Source organism: Drosophila serrata, unplaced genomic scaffold, assembly GCF_035046125.1.
Source record: "Drosophila serrata isolate PLE 108 unplaced genomic scaffold, ASM3504612v1 contig_373, whole genome shotgun sequence".
Taxonomy (NCBI): Eukaryota; Metazoa; Arthropoda; class Insecta; order Diptera; family Drosophilidae; genus Drosophila; species Drosophila serrata.
In genome coordinates this window covers 72,110-94,165 of record NW_028257271.1, presented here as the reverse complement: position 1 = coordinate 94,165, position 22,056 = coordinate 72,110, and the positions used below count along the sequence as shown (strand labels likewise).

The following is a 22,056-nucleotide window of genomic DNA, read 5'->3' as shown; positions in this document are numbered from 1 at the left end:
TTATTCGTATAGATTGATGATTCGGCAAAATGTTAACATTCATTTTTTGAGATACCTCCGTTCGTTTTAACAATATTGTGTCGACATGGACGTAAAAGAAAAAACGGAGCGACTCAATTTTAATCAGTTAAAGTTATGAGCAGATGAGCGGCCAATCTTAACATCCTTTCAGCTACTTACATATGTTGAAAAAAACCGTGCCATGTGCATGCCTACGCTCAATATGCGATGACGTACATGAGTAATTACGGACGCCCGAATTTATTCATCACTTTCATATGCAATACGAGATGGGTAGAAATTGTGAATCTGTTGTACTGAAGCGGAGCTGCATTCCGTTGTAACAACGAACATGATCCATGGTCCTGGCGGAGTTCGAGACAATAGTTGGATGGAAAACGGTAAATGCACAAGGCGGGTTTTCAGTCCAATTGTGTTTGACACAATCAGTGAAAAAACCGGATATCAATAATATCTGCATCGCTCTCCAAAAAATAACGGTAGGATGATAACGGTCGCTATCGGAGACCATGTCGATAACAGCTGGATCGTTCCACATTGTCCGCTTTTCTTTGAAAATCTTTTCAGCTCACTGCAATGTTGAGTACCAAACTCCAAACTCAGATTCAACAAATACGTTTGGAAATATGTTAACAAAGGTAGCGACATTGCAATATTTGACATTGATGATCCGAATGCAAACGATGAGGTGACGTAATGTCATAATATGCACAGTTCATCCTTGTCAAGATGAATGCTTCTATCTTCATTTGCTATTGGTTAACATTAGAGGACCTAGATCATATAATGCACGGCGTACTGTGGGTGGTGTACTGTGCGCCACTTTTCACGTGGTTTGCCAACGTTTGAATATGCTCGACACACTCGCCAATTATCATATCGATATGTCATCCGTATAACCAAAGAAAGTATAGAGTGGAAAATTCGAAATGCTATACCATTTTTTTTTGCACACGATTTTTTCGTGCTGGCTTTAAAACTGGCTCCAGGCTCTCTTACATTTCGTTCAAAAGCCAGCGGCTCTATAGAGTCTAGAGCCAGCAGCACGTATACACCGATGTTTTCAAGATGACTCGATAGAGCCAACAGTTCTCTCATACGCATACAGCAACATGGCGTGCCTCAAAATACCGATTTCGCGACTGAATTCATTACATATTTTTTGCTGCCGTTCTCGTCCTCCTCTCTACCTAACAAGCGGTCAGCAGCCCAAAATATAAAACTTAAATTTTTTGTCGTTACGCATCCCTGCAGTACCGCATGTCATCAATAGGCCACTCTCATCGACCGTCATCAATGCGCCGACTGCAACTTCTACCGAGGCCACGCTCTGCCGACTGCGACTTCTACCGAGTCGACACTCTGCCGACTGCGACTTCTACTACGACGCTCTGCCCACGATACAGTTAGGACGGTAGTCTAGACGGCAGTCGTCGGCAGTACCATGGAGCGGCCGTTGAGAAATTTGTTGGTGAAACATCAATGAATTGTTGATGATACATCGATGAATTGTTAATGAATCATCGGTGATTGTTGATGAATTTGTTGATGAATCATTGATTAATTGTTGATGAATTTCTATTGCCCTTCAGTACCAAAATTCCTTTCCTGTCCGGTTCCTGGTGTCATGTTCAAAAAACAAAAACAAATCTCATGGGTTTCGGTTAGAGAACTCCGAAACAAAGTAGGCAATGAAAATTCTACCTGTGTTCGGATACTGGCAAAACAATTAATTGTTGTTTTTGACGGAATTCGGAGCAGTGGTTCCGAAATTAGATTGAGATGAAAAATATTATTGAACGCAATTAAAAGAATCGATAGTCTCGTTAGTGAAATCGGTTTTTTCACAGCTCTAATGACAGCTGAAGTATTCACAAGTTTTTTGCAATGTAATTTATTAAATATTGTTAAAGGGTAAGTGACTTTTTTGTATTCAGTTAATAAATTCATTTCCAGAATTGCTTTTGAACCTGGACACTTTTTTAACCTAGACGGTGTGAACGGAAGGAGATTGTATATCCAGTATTTGTTTTCTTCTTAATTTGTGTGTATATTTGTGAAAAATATTGTTCATTTGATTCTAATATCCATATGTATATACATATGAATTTTAATTATAGATTGACGAGACAACAGCCGGAAGGAAAGACACGTAACATACTTTTAGGGGAAATGCAAGAAGATCATTGAACAAATTATAAAGTTTTTTAAATGAATAAATAAATAAAAAAAATTTATTATAAATTGCGGCAGATATTTACTATGGGGCGGGGGGTTCCGGGGATCTTCTACACGTTTTCCTCTGGGAGTCCTACCTGATTCTACTCTGAATTCCCCAACGATTTCTACCTGATTCCGTTCCAAATTCCTGGATGATTCTGTTCAGAATCTCCTTCGAAATTCCCTTCTGATTCGTGCCGAAATTCACGACAAATTCCTGACAGGATTCCTTTATGATTCCTTAAAAATTCCTCGGGTAGTCCGAATTCAGGTTTGCTAACGCCTACTGTATGCAAATTCCTGGATGGCTTGTATAAAAGCTCCCTAATGATTCAGGATGGAGTCCAGTCCATTCCAAACTGATTCAGACCTGAATCTTAAAGGATTGGTACTGAAGGGTGATGATAGCCTAGGACATGCCTATGATAAATACATCATGGCCTGTCATCGATGAATCATCAACAGCACCCCCTTGACTTTTAGATCTTTACGCTCTCAACTTTGTGAAAGCGCCATTGTCGTTTGAATAAAAAAATTAGCCTCATATTGCAAAACGAATGTATGGTCGTGAGGAATCTTCTAAATTGTATAGCCTTTGGTATAACCCATTGAGTTGTGGAAAAAATGCAAGGACGAGATGACTGACGACAACTTGCACAGAGTTCGCATTACAACTTCTAATATTGATATTAAAATTAATGATCTAGTGAGCAACAAAGCGTTAATTCAGACATATGTGTGCTCATGTGCGACATTCTGCTTTCGACATTGGGAATGCCAGCACTAAATCGCTTAATGCACGATGGATTTAATAGCTAGTTTCAACAATGTGCCACTTTTAAATGCAGGGAACAAAAGTGTACGATTTGCTGAAGAAGGTTGTTGACGATGGAATGGGAGGCAATTACTTTCTCAATGCTCCCGGTTGGACTGGAAAGACATCATTTCGTCATTTCGCTGATTTTGGCAATTATTCGGTCAAGATCACAAATAGCGTTTGCTGTTGCATTTTCTGGTATTGCTACCACATTGTTGGAAGGCAGTCGAACTGCACATTTCGCGTTGAAGCTGCCTTTCAATCTTCTTGCGGTTAAAAGTCCAACTTGCACAGTGACCAAAAATTCGGAGACATCAAAATTGATGCGAAAATGTAAAATTCTTGGTGATTCAAGATTATTTGGTGGGGCTTTGGTTGTGCTGTCCGGAGAATTTTGTCGAACACAAAGAGAGAAAGTCATAATCCCACGAATTACAATAAATTCAAATGGTCTTTAATTTCAATTTTAGCAGTTCCAGTTCCCTGCTCAGTTGGTTTTCGCGTTGATTGTTGGAAGTTTGTGGAATTAACCATGAATATTCCTGTTTTACGCATGGACAGTTCTACGTAGCATGTTCTCTTAATGTATACGAGTATATTATAACGTCAAAAACAAAGACGTAATGTCTACTTTCGTCGCTTTACCCTATACATATTTTATTTACAGTTTTACAGTTACAGTTTTTCATTCACAGTTTTGAATTTTCTTCAACATTTAAGGATCTTTTCTATGGCAGTTATATTATATATTCGTCCGATTTGCATAAAATTTAAGCCGTTGCTCTGAAATATTCAAAAAAAGGCTAAATTCCGATCCGGCTCGTTCCGACTTATATACGAGTGAGTGTATGTAGAAGACGAACTGCAAAGTTTTATTTAAAAAGCTTTAAAACTGTATATATTCGCTGTTGATGCTTATGTATTGCATTGCAAATTTATAAATATAAATTAAACATATTTGTGTTATAAGGTGATAAAAACTTAAAATATTTCAATATTTGATTATTAGAATATGATATTTATAAAAATTGTTTTTACATTTTGAAACTTTTAATGTAATCTTACCTCTCTAGCAAAAACTCCACGCAGTCGACTTTGAATTACAATAGCACTTCGGCGCATTCTCATAAAACGAATTCTTAATTTCCAGCCCCTATACGCATGCTGGATTTTTAAGACTGATGATTTTATGCGTATAAAAGACTTTTGGCAATAAAATGATTTCCAATACTTTTGAATAATCACTGCATTATTATAAATAATGTATTTTCTTTTGTTCTCTAGCGGTTCATACGCTTTACTTCGTAAAAATATTTTTGTTTTTCCAACTTGGTATTCTGTTTCTGGCGTTTCGATTGATTCTAATATATTTGCTATATATTTTTTTGAACATTCAAAAGATTTATATTTCATTAAACATTTATATTTTATTATAAAATCTTCGTGACTCAAGTGTATTGGAAATCCCTCTCTTCTAATACGAATAATGTCCACTATACCAAGATATTTTAATTGATCAAGAACCAATGACTTGTCATAGTTATTCGGACGTTTTTGTAAATTTGGTTTTATACAGCGAACGTACCTGTAAATAAACATAAAAAAAAGTTTATTTAATCTTCCACAATCAAAGAATCATTTCCATTTCTCAAAGAATATAGATAAATAATATTGTAAGGTTCCCCTTAATAAATAACTACCAAAGTCTCATCTAGTTTCATTAGCTTATACCAAGTTTGAATACGTTAATCATAAATCAGCAAAATTCCATACCTATGACATGATTTTATTTTTGATACCTGGGACCGTAAAATATATATAAATAACGTAAAGCGAATCAATTTTTCACCCGCATGTATTTGTTATTTATCTAAAGATGAAGGAATAACAAAGTGATGTTAGGCGCCGAAAACCGAAAACATATTAATCTTAATAACAATTGCTATTATTTTATAAATACTCACATGACATAGTTATAAAGAGATAACCCGAATCTCTTTTCCTAACGTCTACTTATATATACAATTTTCTATTCTTATTATTATTATTTTCTTCTCCCTTTTCCTTTATTTGTGGGAAGAGAATTGCTTTTCGGCCGACAGTATTTCAGAACCAAGTTTCGAAATATACTGTTCCAAAGGTTTTTGATGCGCTGAACTCGAATCTAACCTTAAAAATCGTATACGTTTTTCGATATATTTCAACTTTAAAATGAGTACATTGCGGTTCTCGCAGGCAGCTTACATTCAACCCCATTTTATAAGAGAGTGCTTTCTCGTGCTCTCTCAAGAGGGCGTAACATCCCAATTCGTGTGACCAGACCATACAAATTTTAACTTGCCTTTGAGATAGCCTTCTATCTCAGCTTAATATTATAACTTAATTACAATTTTAAGATATTTACGATATGCTTTCGTACTAGAATTATATTACAATGTTACAATTTGTTTTCCTTCATTTACTATTCAATCATTGCTTTTATCTAAAGTCTAATATTATTTGCACTCCAGACGCCTTGATATGGATGCGATACAACTGAAACCCGTCAGTATCTTTGAGCAAATATCTGTCATATTTTAAAACTTCTTCAATTATATAAGAACCTTTATTTCACGGAATGAGTTTTCTCGAAGCGCCCACAGTACAATCAAATTCATATACATGTATATTGTCGCTTTAAGAAGCGTCGTTTTTGCAGGGCGACAGCGTAGTGTCGCTGTCGCCGAGGTGGTTCGGTGGTAAGCATGGAAAGACGAAGGGACGACGCAGGCAGTTGCCTATAAAACGTCGTGTGTGCGAAACCGAAACTCGCTGTGCTATTACGATGTCGGAAAACAACGTTGCTGCAACATACATAACGAGATCTCCTTCTTTATAATCTGTCGCCACTTTCATTTTTGCACTGTAGTATTTTTCGTTCTTTATTTGAGACCTACTATGTACCTCTTTTGCTTATTTCTAACATCTAAAGTTTTCCTAACATTTTTTACCTCTTCTTCGTCTTCTAATCTTTCCTTTAACTCATCACAGTCATTTCCTCTTTGTGTTATTCCAAATAATGCCTTACCAAGACGCTGCTTGATACTACTATGAATTGTATTGTTCACTTCTTTTGTATTATCGTTTTCGTTGTGTACAACCTAACAAGCTTTGTGGAAGAATATACAACAGCAAATATATGTTTTTTCGATCTGGTTTTTTTCCACCGGGTGAATACGCTATCCACTTAAACAATTTTGAATGTGCTCAAAACTTTATCCTTTATATATGGAAACCAGGAGCTTTTCCCAATAACATCTTACATTTTATCCCTCCCAATATGACCCATTTCGTAATGGCATTTGTATAACATATGTTCCTCCATTCTATTCGGTACATAAAATAATAATTTGTTGTCGTTACTAAATTTGTTTCAATCATCACATATATTGTTGCATCTGCTCAACGCATCTACATGCTGCGTTTTTCTGTCTGCTCTGTGCTTTAATTAATAATCGAACACCTGCAGCTCTAGAGCCCACCTTGCTATTCTTATACTTAGTTCAATCTTTTTGAGCTTTAAAGTATGTTACAATTCTAAACCGTTTTCCAAGTAGATATATTCTAAACCTTCTTAACGCATAAATTTAGCTAAAGTCTTTAATTCCAAACTGTGATATTTTGCTTCCTTTGTGGTCGGTCTTTTAGAAAAATAAAAAATGTTGTTGTCTTCTTTCTCTCTATCTCTATAATCGTATATTGCTAGAACTGGCGCTTCGATTAATTTTGATTTTAAAAGCGAAATGCAGCTTAATTCATTCAAACTTAAACAGCGTATCCTTTCTTAACAAATCATACATATGTATATAGGTTTTCCTAATATCGAAAAATCATTAATGAACCGTCGAAAATACGAAAAAATAGTCCAAAAAACTTTGGACTGCTTGACACTTGCCTTGTATAGCTTCTAAACCTTTCATGTCCGCTTTAATTCTTTAATTATCTTTTGAAATTAGAAAACCTAAATATTTAACTTTGTCTTAAATAAATTTGCACTTGTCCATTCACAACTATAATTTATTTCCAATAAGCTTTCTACTTCTAAATGCTCTTCTAAATTTTTACTGGCAATTAAAATTTTAGTCATATAGATGATCACCTAATTTTGTCTTATCATGCCATTGCCCTAAAGGGGTTGTAAACGATGTACATTTCACTGACTCTTTGTAACAAATACATTAAAGATCCAATTTTGTAAATAGCCATTTTCCCATTGAGATATCTAGCAGGTCATCAATTACTGGTATCGAATAATTCTCCTTAGCTATGAATTTGTTCAATTTTCTAAAATCTATACGAAGTCTAAGTTCCCATAGCTTTTTCTAAGACAATGGGATAAGCGTACTCAGATATACTAGGTTGGATTATTCTGTCTCTAATGTATTCTTATAACATTTTTGATAATGCTTCCTTTTCAAAATATAATAACCCTCTTAGTGATCAGCTAAATGGTTTAGAGTTTTCTAATACTATATTAATTTAACATTTAATTTTCGGAACTTCCGGACGTCAAACAGCACTATTATCGGTTTTACCAATTTCATAGCGCTGGTAGTGGTAGCAAAGGAGCTGGCCACAGCCGAGTCAGTTGAAAATAATTCGATTCGAGCTGATGAATCCTGGCTCGTCGTCGCAAGACTAGAGCTAGCCGTGCTGTAGAATGAAGCAGTCCTGATCTCGAGCAGGTCAAACCAGACAGTGGAGATTCGGCTTGGCGGGATACCCATCACCTCGCAGTACGCGATCTGCTATCTGGGGATTATCTTGGACAGTCGTCTCCCTTACACAGAACACCAGGTGTATATGCACAAGGCCAGCCAAACAGCCAGAGCGCTGTCGAGAATTCTACTAAAAACCCTAAAATTCTACTAAACATTGACAGAGGAAGCTGATTACCAGCGTGGTCAGGTCCCAACTTCTCTACTTAGCTCCACTATTGGCGGAGGCGTGCAAAGTCAGAAACTACATGCGCGGGGTAGAAGCCACCTTACGCTTGTGTGCGCTAAGGGTAACGTTCACCTATAGGACCGTATCTGACGATGTGGTCTTAGTCATGGCGGACTGGTGCCGCTAGGCGAGCTGGCGAAGAGGCCAAAGAAACCCACCTTACATGCGGGCCGGGCATTGGAGCAGAGGGGCGTGAGGCTAAACTTTGCGCCAGATGCAGAAGCATCTCCAGGTGACAACTAAAGTAAGACAGCTCAACCAAAGGACCACCTGGAGGGCTGGGATGTAATATCCAAATTCGCGGCAATATCCTAAAATCTCAGCGGAACCTAGAAACGACGAGAACGGCATGTGCGGCGTAGGAGGCCTTTCTGTAGAGTGATGCAGTACAGAGCGGAAGTTCCGGGAGATTAAGGCCCACTACTTTGCATTACACCCGTCTATTTGATAATCGGCGAGTGTTTCAAGCATATTCTGCATATTCGACAGTATGGAACGGTCCAGATTTTAGCGACATGATCTCCATTAGCGACCGTTATCCACCTGCCGTTATCATTTGGAGAGTGACTCCGATACAATGGATATCCGTCATATCTACTGATTGAAACAGACAAAAAAATACGGGGAAAAGGATTTGCGTCCGTTTTCCATGCTCTTTTTGTCTCGAACTCCGAAACGGCCATGGATCATGTTCATTGTTATAACGGAATGCAGCTCCGCATCCATACTTGGACCCGGTATTCCGGCAGAAATAATCGCATCAATTTGATCTGGTCGGATCTTGTCGAACATATAAAGCATAATATGTGCGAGTATTAAACCGCGCTTCTGCCATTCAATCGAGTACAGCGAGCTCCGTCAAAAATTGTATTACGATATATACGAAGTATAAATAGGCGAGATTCGGAAGCTTTAATGTCGAAAATGTGAAATATAAATGTAATTAATGAGTTATTTCTCAAAATTTTAAGTGAATTCAGTAATAACAATAAGTTTTTATGCCCGTGCAGATTGCAACTCGATCTCTAGAAAGTATTTATATTTATGACAGGAAACAATAAAGTAATGCTTTCATTCATTAAATTTACCTAAACGTATTATTTTATTATTATTATTTACAGTTTTATAGTTACAGTTTTATATGTAACGATCGTTTGTATGAGAGATATATAATTATTCGTCCGATTTTTATTGAGTAAATTTGAAATCGAAATTCTAGAATAATACATTAAAAAGTAATTCTCTGTTGAATATTGGAAAAGTTAGAATTTTTTTATATTTTAAAATTTCCGATTATTTCTACAAGTTTACGAATGAAAATATATAGAAGACTTACTGCAAAGTTTGATTTAGATTTAAAACTGACAGACTAGTTTGCGTAGAAACGGACAGCTTGACACCTTGTTGATGCTGATCAATAATATATATTCTTAACAGGGTCTCCTTTACTGCGTTTCAAACTTTTGACTAAAATGATACTCTGCAAGGGTATAAAAATGCTATTAATTAACATTGGCTGTAAGCTTTTCAATAGACGATGGGTAATAAAGATGCAATTAACTAGAGTAATACGAGAGCGAATGCAATGGAGCGGGCACAAAGCGATCCTAAAGCGCACGTGTACGTTCCCACTACCCCTCACATAAAAAAAGGAACAAGGGAAGCAACTGAATATGGAGCACCCCAGAGATCCTGAACCGCAGAGATCCTTACATAAAAAAGAGACGGAGGATGCAATTCAAGAGGGTTTTAGAGTCGTAACGGAAAAATCAACGCTCTGTTCGATCAATTTCCTCACTTAAATAAGGGAAGGGGTCCTTAAGAAGCGTGCAAGTCTCGTAACGAAAAAATCCATGCTCCGTTGGTATTAAAACATGTTGAAATGGTGGACTTCCCCACGTACCTCACTCAAAAAAGAGATGGACTGTGATTTTTCTTGTGAGATTTTCCAACACCAATTCCTTCTGCAGGGTGGAGGGAAAGGGATTCAATTGTAACGGTTTCAAAACAAGCAGTAGTTTTTTTCTAAATGGCCGTTAGCCGTGCACCCTACAGGGTGATCAACGGATGACTGTGTCATCTGCCGTACCTGTTTACACTATCGGTAGTGCGACTATACTCTCCAAGCGAGGGCGGCTGGAAGCAGGTTCCCAGTCGAGGTTCGACCGGGGATGCTGACCAATTGTAGTCGGGCGGACTTAGGCAAGACTTTAATCAGCCTCCCCTCAAGTCAGGTGTGAGATGCGACCCGTGCACACTGACTTCCAGGTTCGCAGCTGAGGGGTTAATCCTGCTGTGTCTGCACGGAGTCTTCCCAGGGCAAGGCAACCCTGGGTCGTAAGTGGCCTTGCCGCAGCTTTGGGGCGAAGCTGCGGTCGACCTTTATTCAAAGCCCCAAACCCACTCTGGCCCACTGCGCTTGAAGGACGAGCAAAGCGGGCGTTCATGAAATGTAATGAATTCCTTAAACCGAGCTTCGGTACTCCCGGGAGAGGATAAACCCCAAAAACTGTCAACGAAGGACGAGAAGGAGATCTCAAAATGTATCGGAGACCGACGAAGAAGAGTCGCAAACCGAGGGGAGGGCGAGTAGCACTCCACCTCTCTCTCAGCTGAGCCACACCTGTCTGTTTAGATTGGGGAGGGCGAGTAGCACTCCCAAGATAGCCAAGAACGAGGCTGGGGGTAAGACCGACCCTCGGGATGCCGAGGACAAGGCCAAATTCCTTGCGGAGACCGCGGAATTCGAGGCGTACAAAACGGCAAACCCATCGGCGTTCCAGCCCTCGAAGGCAAAGCGAATTCGCTCACAAGAAGTGAGCGAAAGCGCGCCTAAGAGAGCGAAGGACCCACAGGGTAAGCCGCGTGCGACGAATTTTGTCAGCCAGGCAAAGAAGTTTAGCGAGGTGGCCAGAGACAGTCTGGCTATGGCACTGGTGGACGAGCTCCATGACGACGGTCGCCTGCTGTCGGAGAAGTGGGAGGAGATTGAGGCCAAGTTGGCCGACATGGTGACCGACAGATTGGTCAGCATGCCGACCGGCCCCATCCCCTCTTTCGACTCCTCAGACGTGGTCAGAGGGCACCGGGTCATCAGGTGCGACGACGGGTTCTCCCGAAGCTTCCTGGCGGAGTGTGTGGCTAAGATTAGCGACACATGGGCTGGCCTTAAGATTAGGCTAGTCCACGCCAGGGAGATTCCAAGGAGACCCAGAGCTCGCATCTGGTTACCAAAGGGGCACACTGACCATGCAAGGGTGATCGCCTGTCTGAGGGCCCAGAACCCAGACATCCATACAGAGGACTGGACCATCCTCAGAGCAGAGCAGGAAATGAAGGCGACCCAGCCTTTCCTCCTGCTGATAAACCATTGATGTCTGCCCCAGCTGGAGGCCAATGACCACAAGGTCCGGTACGGCATGAGGAAGGCCAAGATTAAGGTCATCTTGGCCGAACCGGACGAGATATTGGAGGAGGTCGATGACACCAACATATTGTTGGGCGACATGGTCATCGACGAAAAATCTCCTGACGCCGCCCCCACAAACATCGAAGTCGAGAATCGTGCAGATTAATCTGAAGCGCAGCTCGCACGCTTCAGCTAAATTCACGATCCTTCTAAGGGAGAGGGATATCGAGATCGGTTTGATACAGGAACCTTGGACCAGGGACGAGCAAGTCGCTGGACTGAGAATCCAAGGATACAAACTACTGTGTACAAACTCGAATGGTAGTAATTAGGAATCATTTTAATGCTTTTCTCTATCCCAATCTCAGCACACCTGACCTAGCAGTGGCCAGATTCGTGGCGGCGGATGGGAGCGGAATCACCATAGCATCGGTATACATGAGCCAGCCCCGCCTGAGCCGGTAGTCAAGCTGCTCCAATGGGCGGAAGTGATGAAGACGACCCTGGTGCTCGGGTGTGATGCGAATGCGAGGCACACGCTCTGGGGGAGTTCAGAGACCAACGAAAGAGGTGAGTTACTCTTTGATAGGATCATTTGTAAAAATTTTACGGTATGTAATAAGGGTATTACGCCGACCCTCATCTTTCCGAGCACGGAAAATTTTCAAGGTTGGAAAGAAAACTCACCTTGCAAATAAAACACAATAATTACAGAGTCGAGAACTGGAGGGTATCGACAGAACACTCTTTCTCAGACCACAGGTATATTATATTTGAACTAACGACACCAGTTAATAAACAGGTGCCAAGAAGGAACCCCCGAAAGACGGATTGGGACAAATTCAGCCAAATTGTTCAATCTAATGTAAACGGCAGGAGGATCAAGGCACAGACACAGTTGCAGTAGATAGCAAAGGCACTCGACAAGAAGGTGGAGGACCTCACGAATATCTTGAACAACCCCTTCAAAGAGACATGTAAGCTATCATTCTCGAATAAGTAGTACCCTCCGTGGTGGACAAAGGAACTAAGCGAGCTCAGAAAGAGCGCGAGAAAGCCCTTCAACAACAGCTATGTGACCCTTGAATGGGAAACATACAAAGAAGCACAAAACTATTTACAAAAAGGCAGTAAACAAGGCCAAGAAAAAGTCCTGGCAAAACTTCTGCGAGTCACTAGAAGGCCTACAGGACTCGGCGAGAGTAAGCAAAATTCTCGCCAAGGGGCACATAAGCCCTACCTTTATCAACAGAGCATACGGCTCTGCTACGACTACAATTGAGGAGTCACTAGAGCTACTAGTTGACACCCACTTCCCACGAAGCCCAAGAGTGAGCTCGGAACCCGAGGAGGGAACGTACGCTCAAATGGGTACGCCAACGAAAGACATCATTACCACTGAGCGAATTCAGTGGGCAATAGATTCTTTTGATAAGAACAAAAGACCGGGCCCAGACGGCTTATTACCGGCAATGCTACAATCAGCCAAGGATAGCATTTGCAAATGGCTAAAAGCCGTTTAGGTATTGAGAGAGGCATCAGAGAGTGGATCGTGATCATGCTTAAGAGCAGGACGATCACAACCAAACTAAGTTGCACTCACCTCACGCGGACTGTAAAGAGAGGGGCACACCTCAGGGCGGGGTACTATCGCCCGTACTCTGGCTCACAAATATAAACGCCATAGATCTCAATACGGGTGGAGTTAAAGCTGTTGCATACGCAGACGACGTAGTACTACTAGAATCAGGACCATACCCTGACGTTATTAGCGAAATAACGACGGGTGCGCTGGGTCGCTTAAATAAATGGGCAAAAACGTGCGGACTAGGTATCAATCCCACTAAGACAGAACTTATGCTCCTCACACGTAGAACGATGATACCACCCTTCAACATGACCAGTATAAACGGCATGGAGCTAAAACTAACGGAGCGAGCAAAGTTTGTAGGAATAGTTCTGGGTAAAAAGCTCTCATGGAAAGAAAATATTGCAGAAAGAGTAAGGAAAGCAAGCATTGCATTCTACTCCTACAGGAAAATGTTTGGGAACAAATGGGGACTGCACCCAAAGATAATTATATGGCTCTACTCAGCAGTGGTACGGCGAATACTAACATACGAAGCCCTAGTATGGTGGCCGGCACTAACTAGGGCATACAACAGAACGAAACTGACACGGATACAACGGGCAGCGAGTGCGAGTGCTATGCGCCCATGCCCCGCGGCTGCCCTCAACGCTATCCTGGATATAATGCCGATAGAGCTGTTCGTGAAGGACAGAAGGGGCGTGAAGGACAGAAGGACACAGAGCGCAGTGAGACTGAAAGCAAGCAATTGGTGGAGGGAATGCGGCGCCGGGCACGGAAAGATTCTTGGGAGAAGCGGCATAAACACAAACTTTAAGACCGACTACATGATCGCGAAGTTGAACTTTGGGAACGCATTTTCGACCTCATACCCATCAAGGGAAGACTGGAGTAGGGGCAAAGTAGTAGTGGAGAACGAGGTGTTCCTCTACACCGATGGGTCAAAAATGAGCTGCAGCGTAGGGGCTGGGATCTACGCTGAAAATTGGGGAAACGAAAAGGCTGTCAATCACTCTAACTCAGCGACGGTCTTTCAGGTGGAGTTACTAGCCATAAGGGAAGCAGTCGAACTTTCCTTCAGGCAGGACCTTAGGGACACCAGAGTGCGGATCTACTTGGATAGCCAAGCGGCTATAAAATCCCTAGCTGCCGTAAAAACAAGCTCGCGACTAGTGGCAGAATGCAAGAAGGCCCTTAATAGACTTGCTGACAAAAATGAGGTACAAGTAACATGGGTACCGGGACACAACGAGATCCCAGAAAATGGGAAGGCGGACGAACTAGCCCATGTAGGCTCAGCAGGGCTAAGTACAGACTTCGAATTGACGACCTCCCTAAACGGGATCCAGACAAGGATCCATGACCACTTTAGGCAGATAGCTAACAAAGAATGGCTAAATAAGAGCGATCACAGAAGGTCAAAGGAATTTTGGCCGAGATCGGGCGATCGGATCGCATGCAATGAAAATGGGACTGCCATACAATACAATCTGTAAAAGCTGTAAGCAATCTACAGAGCAAGAGACACCGGGCCTCACCACTATGACCTACCTACCTACCTTGTTTAAAATTTAAGAAAAAAACTACAAAAAACTACGAACGTAAAAATTAAACAGGAAAGAACGAAGTATGACACCAGTTGTTTGGAGCAGACCGCCAGCACCTAATCATGCGCATAGGTGTACTGGTGCGCTCTTCGACGTTATCTTTCTTATCCATTGCCTATTTCTTCTTCTTATGTCGCCTTATCTATTTAGCAAACTACATTGTAAGCTCACGCATATATATTCCGATCGGCAGTTGCAGCTCTGACGAGAGTAAAATAAATTTTAAAAAATACCTATTCGTGAGTTAATTATTTTCTGCTAAGGGGTTGCAAATTAATTGTCTTCCCCATAAACACAAATAAAAAAAAAAATGTGAAATATAAAAAGTGAAAAAGAGCAAAATAAACCGTAAAAAAGCATCACACCCTTAATCAACATCACCACTTTTAACAAGCGCTGTTCCCTCCTATTGTAAGAGTCCTGAGCTTCCATACGGCTTGAAGAATAAATTTTGAAATTAAATCGTTTCACGTATAACTTGAGGTAAAGTTGAACAAGTTGCAATGTGTTCCTGTCGAAGGATCGGAATATTTCGAACACGTCTTAAAGCCAGTATAGCATGTACCAATGTGCAAAACAAAGATGTATTCTGTTTCAAGTGTGGAATTGTATCGGCTTTAAGCCCAAAAGAAAAATTAGAGCTGTGTAACGCTTTAAGCAACACCAATAACCTCCAACACCTTTTCTCAAACGGGACGTAGAACCAGCACCACATCAAGTTGCTATTCCTCGATGGAGCATTACTGATATGCAAGAACTAAAACTATAATTTTTTTTAAAGGACGTTGATGCGCTACGGTCAGTACATACAAGTGACCCGTGTGAAAGCTGGGATGTGGGGTTATAGATGAAAATAATGCCAAGCATAGTTTTACGGTTGGCTATGGATGGTAAGTTATTAAGGAGCAGTCTATAAGTGTAAGAAGGTAATCTTTGGTTTGCATCCCAATTTAAACCGCGTAGAGCGAAAAGTAAAAAGTTCTTTTGAACCGACTTGATGCGTTAACTATGGGCGCCGTACTGAGGGCTCCAAACTTAACTATATTTTTTGTATTCTATATTCTAAAATAGGAAGAACTAAAGAAGTATATACGGATTTTGTAACGAAGAGGTCATTGAATTTATTCCACCACCGTTTAATAAATCGAATCACACCCCTGGCTCTTTTCACCATAGACGAAATATGATCAATAAAGTCAAGTTTTGGGTCCAATCGAACGCCCGACTCATCAACTAAATTAATTCTATCCAAAGAGCAGCAGTTCAGCGTGTAAGTAGCTAGCTTAGGAACGACACGAGAGAATGTCATTAGCTTGCGTTTAGAGCCCTTTAAGTTTGAAAATTATTATTAAGTCCGACTGGCAGGCGACGTCCTTGTATTGCAAGCAAAGCTTGACGTCATCCGCGTACATAAGCACTCTGTTATTAGCCAAGACTTTCGGCAGGATATTAATGAATAATGTTAACAATAAGGGACCCAAATGACTCCCTTGCGGTACGCCAGAAGTAACCCTTAGAAGATTAGATACATTTTTCTTATAGAGCACCTTTTGAGTCCTGCCATTCAGATAAGATGAGATCCAATTAAGAAGATCAACTGGAAAACCCGTTAAATCACGTTTCCTAACGAGGAGAAAATGGTTAGTAGCATAGATTACATCTGTCTAAAATTAATTATTGTTCAAATTTTAGGGATGACCGACAACTTAAAGATTCCTCTATAATTGCGGGCATCCACTATGCTACATTTTTTATGGAGTGGAATAATAAACCATTCCTTCCAAATAAGGTGATAGTGGGATGTTTCTATGGATAAGGTAAACAATTTCAGAAGGGCGTCGGTACAATACCTGAGAATACAACCAGGAATTTCGTCGGGACCTGGCAAATAAACTGGCTTGACACGATGAATATCTAAACGAAGGGAACTTTCGTTTAGGCTAGGACCGAAAATTAAGTTCGATTTGGGTATGTAAATTCTGGCGTAAATGCGAAGAGTTTGAATAAGTTGTTTGAAAAAACTGCAAAACTAGATCGGCTATTGCCTCATCATTATTTTATCAAATTAAAACGAAAAAAAAGTGATATAACTGTTTTGGGCCCCATGTGAACTGGAGCCTACAACGAGTTAAATAGTTTTTATAACACTGCGCGTTCAGCACGGTATAGTTTGACCGAGCTGATAAATGAGAAAAAAGGGCAGATTGAGAACCGGTGAATTTAAATTTAGCATACACCCTAGATTTTTTATTTTCAAGTCGGCTCAACTCTTTAGTAAACCACGGCGGTTTATTCGAGATTGGCCGATAGTATAACGGAACACATTCAGTAAAAAATGATTAATGGCATTGTAAAAAATATACACGGCAACTGCCATTTCACATGTATAGATCAAACCAATTGAACTCGTATATAAAACTATTCAGCAGTTCAAAGTCTGTCTTGCGGTCAGATATATTCGAAAGTTGGATGAATAGCTATAAGGGCCTTCGGCAAGGCAGATTGGTTATCAGCCGTGACATTGTAGGCCGGTTTTTCGGGCCTAACATCCTAGGCAAATTATGTTTTTATTTAAGGGTATTCCAGTGGTCAATATTTGGGACCTCCCAGGGGACAAAAGAGATATCACCGGCGTTACGGGCACTTCTTGGGAAAGGAGTATTCCTATATGAATACTTAGATTCTGACCAAAAATTTACAGAAACTCTTTTCCCACCAAGGAAAACATTTTAAAGTAGATTAAGAAATTCGACATTCTCTGAAGTTTATTATCTTCATGAAGTTTAAGTTTGATATCCCGTCAAGTGTCAAACACTTTGGGGTTATTTGGAGCTTTAATTAAAAATATATGTTATGGTGCTCACAGACTTTTTCTAGGGCTATTTCTTCAAATATCTAACAACTCGATCCTGCCCGTTATTATACAACTCCGGGCTTGTTATGGTATGCAATATTGAAAACTAAAGGAATATTTCTCAAATTACTGATTGACATAGAAATGATTACATACATATATTGTGGAATTCGAGGGAGACTTGTTCAAAGTTTTCAAAGATACAAAAGCAAGCCATAAATATCTTAAAAATTTCGATCCGATTAACTAGTCGAATATTTAAAGTATATTGATGCCAATGATTTATATGGATGGGCGATGTCAGAAGCACTTTCTTATGGTAATTTTAGATGGCTATACCAAACAGATTGGTTTAACATTTATAATATTTCTAAAGAAAGCGAGTTTGGATATATTTTAGAGGTAGACTTAAAATATTTATACTCACTTTACGATCAACACAATGATCTGCCTTTCTGTCAAAGACACCAAAATTTATTAGATTATGTACTAGGGCTTAATAGTTTGATCCAATTTTTATAGTGGAACAAAGTTTAGTGTTTTCACTAAACTGCAATTTAAATGAATATATTGCATAACGTTTGTAATAGTTGTGAACGGTTGTGTAGTGTTGGAGTTACCCAAATTAAAGATGTATTATTTTCGCTATTCATATATGTAGTGAAGGGGGGCGGCTTTATCTGATGTTTCAGTCGATAATTAAAGCACGGGAACTGCTGGCATTTCGAAAACTTTGACACAACAGCCTTTTCTGGATGTAAGACAAACTATCGTCAATCGTCATCTCAAGGAAGCTTGGATGCTTGGTTGGTTACCTTTTGATCACAAATCTCTTAATAATCTTCGTATTTAAGGATTTAAGTACACGCGGTGGCACGTTGAAGGTTATCGGTTTGGATGGCCGGAGGCTGAACGTAGGAGGTTGAATAAAATCTATGGACTCTAGACTTCTAGGCGCTCCGTAAGGAAATAACTAAGTTGTAGCCACGTAGGATTTTCCAAATCCGAACGTCAGCTTAGGAAAATTCGTGGAGCACAATTAAAAAAGGAGACCATCCTAATTCTCAGCCGAAAGGTCGGACACTTCGAAGGCCGTATGGCAATTGTGGATGGTATCTCGCAGCTCCTTTAAGACTGCCGAAGATTCGTGTACGAATGCATATTCAATAACCTTTTCAGTTGACTGTTCACCAGCGATCGTTTGCTTTCGATACGTTTCTACCAAGGAGGCGCACAAATTGTGTTACCCAAGCAGGTTCCGACACGAAGTTGGCCCCCTTTTATCAGTTCCTTTTTATTTCTATTCCTACTAGAGTACCTATTTAGCTTTAAGATTATACCTAGGATACAAGCTATGGATATACCCCTGCAGGATATTATAGTTTCTGTCACCTCCGACGATACAAAGTATAATTATTCTTAATCAGCATCAACGGCCAAGTCGATCTAGTCATGTCCGTCTGTCCGTTTCTAAGCAAACTAGTCTCTCAGTTTTGAAGCTATCTGAATAAACCTTTGCAGTTAGTATTCTATATACTCTCACTTGTTTATATGTTGCGACGACAATATCAAATAGCTGCCAAAGGAAATTATAAATTTTAAACAGGGATATAGCCATTTTTTATTTTTTTATTCTAAAATTCTGTGTAAAGTTTTATTATAATCGGAATACTTTATCAAATAGGTGCCATGGAACGATCGAGAAATAAATACAATAAAAAAATAACTTTTCAGTTGAGCGCAGCGATCCAACCGGCCTTATCCGAGTATGCAACGGAAATTTATTTGCCGATCGAATTGTTTTTTGGTATTTTATGCCGATATATACGATTTCTCATTGTAACTCCCATCTTTCTATACTTTATTCTTGTATAGGTTCCTTGGCAGCGACTGAGACCTACCCAGACCATAGAACTCAGTTAGGTTTTCTCAGGTTAGGCGGAAACTATTCTTGGTGTGTGGCGAATTGGAAACCATGAAATGAGCTTCACCACTAGTCTAGATTTTTAAATAAAACATATTTTTTCTACATGTGAAAAGCTTTCGTAAAGTTGGCCAGCGAAGATAATAATTTTATATTACTCTGCTAAATTAAAGTTTTTATTTTAGATTTAATTACCTTCAAGTCGCTGGGGAAGGGTTCTGTCTCGTCTGCACTGTATCACTGTTCTTCGCCAGTGAAGAATATATGAGTGCAGGTGGATGTCCACACTGTATGAGCAAAGAGGAGATAACATACATTTGACTTTGCTTTCCCTTGGGACTGTATGTCTGACCTTATGTTTGATTTTAATTATATGAATATGTGAAAAGCTCAGAATAGCGAAAAGCTTACCAGTAATCTATACATATATATAAAGAGGAAAGGTTTGATTTTTTGTTTGTTTGTTTGTATGAATTGAATAGGCTCCGAAAGTACTCACTGTTGGAAAGCTACATCATTCCTGAGTGATATAGGCTATATTTCATTTAAAAAAAAAATAGGCATCCTTACTAAAATTACGATAACGTAATCCAAGGTGTTAAAAAAAATAAAAAAAAAACTACCTTACATCTACCGCCCTCTACAGGCAGCCAGCTGAATCAAAGCATTTCCTGTCAAACATTAAAAAAAAATTGAAATAAGGAATTGAAGATACAAATTTTTTTTTTTTGTTCAGGTTCAGTAAGAAACGAAGTCATGCCACCCAAGAAGTCGAGTTTGGGTCGTCGTACTCGCAATACAGAAGCAAAAAGAAGTAAGACTGACGAAGAACGGGCCTCCATCCGAGAGACTGAGCGGCTGAGAGCAATGCAGATGCACAACGAAGAATCAGCAGAAAGACGAGCAGATAGGCTTGAGAGAAAACGATTGAGAGTTAGGCAGTCGCGTTCTGCAGCAATCGATTTGATTCACTCTCAAAATAATGAATGCGACAGGGCAAGGGTAGCTGAAGCGCGTTTACAGCTTGCAGAAGATCAAAGCCTGCAATACAATCGTCTTGCATTCAGATATAATCCAACTATTGATTACAGCTCGAATCGAATGTCGTTATTGGCCGGATGCATCAGGTCTGCATATACTGTCAGGCCACTTCGATTGAATCAGACGAAACTTCGGTCCGAGGAATATATCCATTTGCGGGATGCTGTGATGAATGACCGTAATACAACCAACGTTGGAAAGCTCACGATTTTGCCATCCTCATACATAGGTAGTCCACGCCACATGCATGAATATGGTCAAAATGCCATGGCATATGTTCGTTGCTACGGCCGTCCAGACTTATTTATCACCTTCACATGCAATCCAGCTTGGGACGAGATATTACAGCTGTTATTTCCTGGACAATCGTATAGGGATAGGCATGACATCACAGCCCGTGTTTTCAGACAAAAGCTCAAGTCACTGATGGATTTTATTGTGAAACATGGAGTTTTTGGATCTGTGCGGTGCTGGATGTATTCAGTAGAATGGCAGAAGAGAGTTTTGCCGCATTCGCACATACTGATTTGGCTGTATGATAAAATTACTCCAGATGAAATCGACGATGTTATATACGCTGAGATTCCATGGGCCGAGGTTGATACGGATTTGCATGAAGTTGTCATCAAGAACATGATCCATGGCCCATGAGGTACCCTCAACCCATGTTCACCATGCATGGTAGACGGGAAGTGTTTCAAGCGATATCCTCGAGCATTTACAGCCAACACCGTAACAGGGGACGATGGATATCCTCTGTATAGGAGACGGTCAACTGAAGATGGAGGGACTTCGGCAAATTTAAACATGAGAATTGGTGATATTGAGGTAGACAATCGTTGGGTGGTTCCATACTCACCACTATTGTCAAAATCATACAAAGCGCACATCAACGTAGAATATTGCAATTCCGTGAAATTGATTAAATATATCTGCAAGTACGTGAATAAAGGCAGCGATATGGCAGTTTTTGGTGTTCAGGCAGAAAATGGTGACAACAATGCAGTACGAGTTGTCGATGAAATATCTCAATACCAGGCTGGAAGATACATAAGCAGCAACGAGGCTGCATGGAGAATTTTTTCGTTCCACATTCATGAACGCTATCCAGCTTTAGTTCACTTGGCAGTCCATTTGGAGAATGGTCAACGTGTCTATTTCACAGAAAGAAATGTGCAAGAAAGAGTCCTGAATCCGCCAGCGACAACTCTGACTGCCTTCTTCACCTTATGCCAGGAAGATGATTTTGCCAGAACCTTGATGTATTCAGAAGTGCCCTCTTAACCATAATATGCCACAGAGAAACGTGGCAGGGTACAGCTAGTTATTTATATGCGTATACTTGTATTTAACTCAGCATAGAAGAGAGGAACGGCGAGGCACTAACTATGCGTATGTAAAAATTGAGTCGGCAGTTTTGTGTCGACTATTGCAATGAATCCCTTTTCGAAAATTACTTGAATTTGGATTCGGGTGCTGACGTTGTGTCGGATCAATCGGACTTATATTTAGACAATCAAACAGAGATGTAACACGAACTGAGATTCGGAAAACCTCACTGTATAACCGACAGAAGTTATGTAAATATC

General features: G+C 40.2%; 1 protein-coding gene, 1 long non-coding RNA gene and 1 pseudogene across 2 annotated transcripts in view; 2 read left to right on the top strand and 1 right to left on the bottom strand.

Moving 5' to 3' along the window:
• Positions 1–22,056, bottom strand: part of LOC110185378 (uncharacterized) — a 348,293-nt gene that overhangs the window by 257,494 nt on the left and 68,743 nt on the right. Inside the window, exon 3 of the mRNA XM_086839423.1 lies at positions 4,124–4,643. Coding sequence (XP_086695549.1) covers positions 4,124–4,643 — 520 coding nt within the window. The remainder of the gene's footprint in view (positions 1–4,123; positions 4,644–22,056) is intronic.
• Positions 1,759–2,265, top strand: LOC147642670 (uncharacterized). The gene is made up of 3 exons (XR_015273162.1): positions 1,759–1,935; positions 2,013–2,065; positions 2,142–2,265. It is a non-coding gene; the product is annotated as an uncharacterized LOC147642670 (long non-coding RNA).
• Positions 8,560–11,619, top strand: LOC147642669 (uncharacterized; annotated as a pseudogene).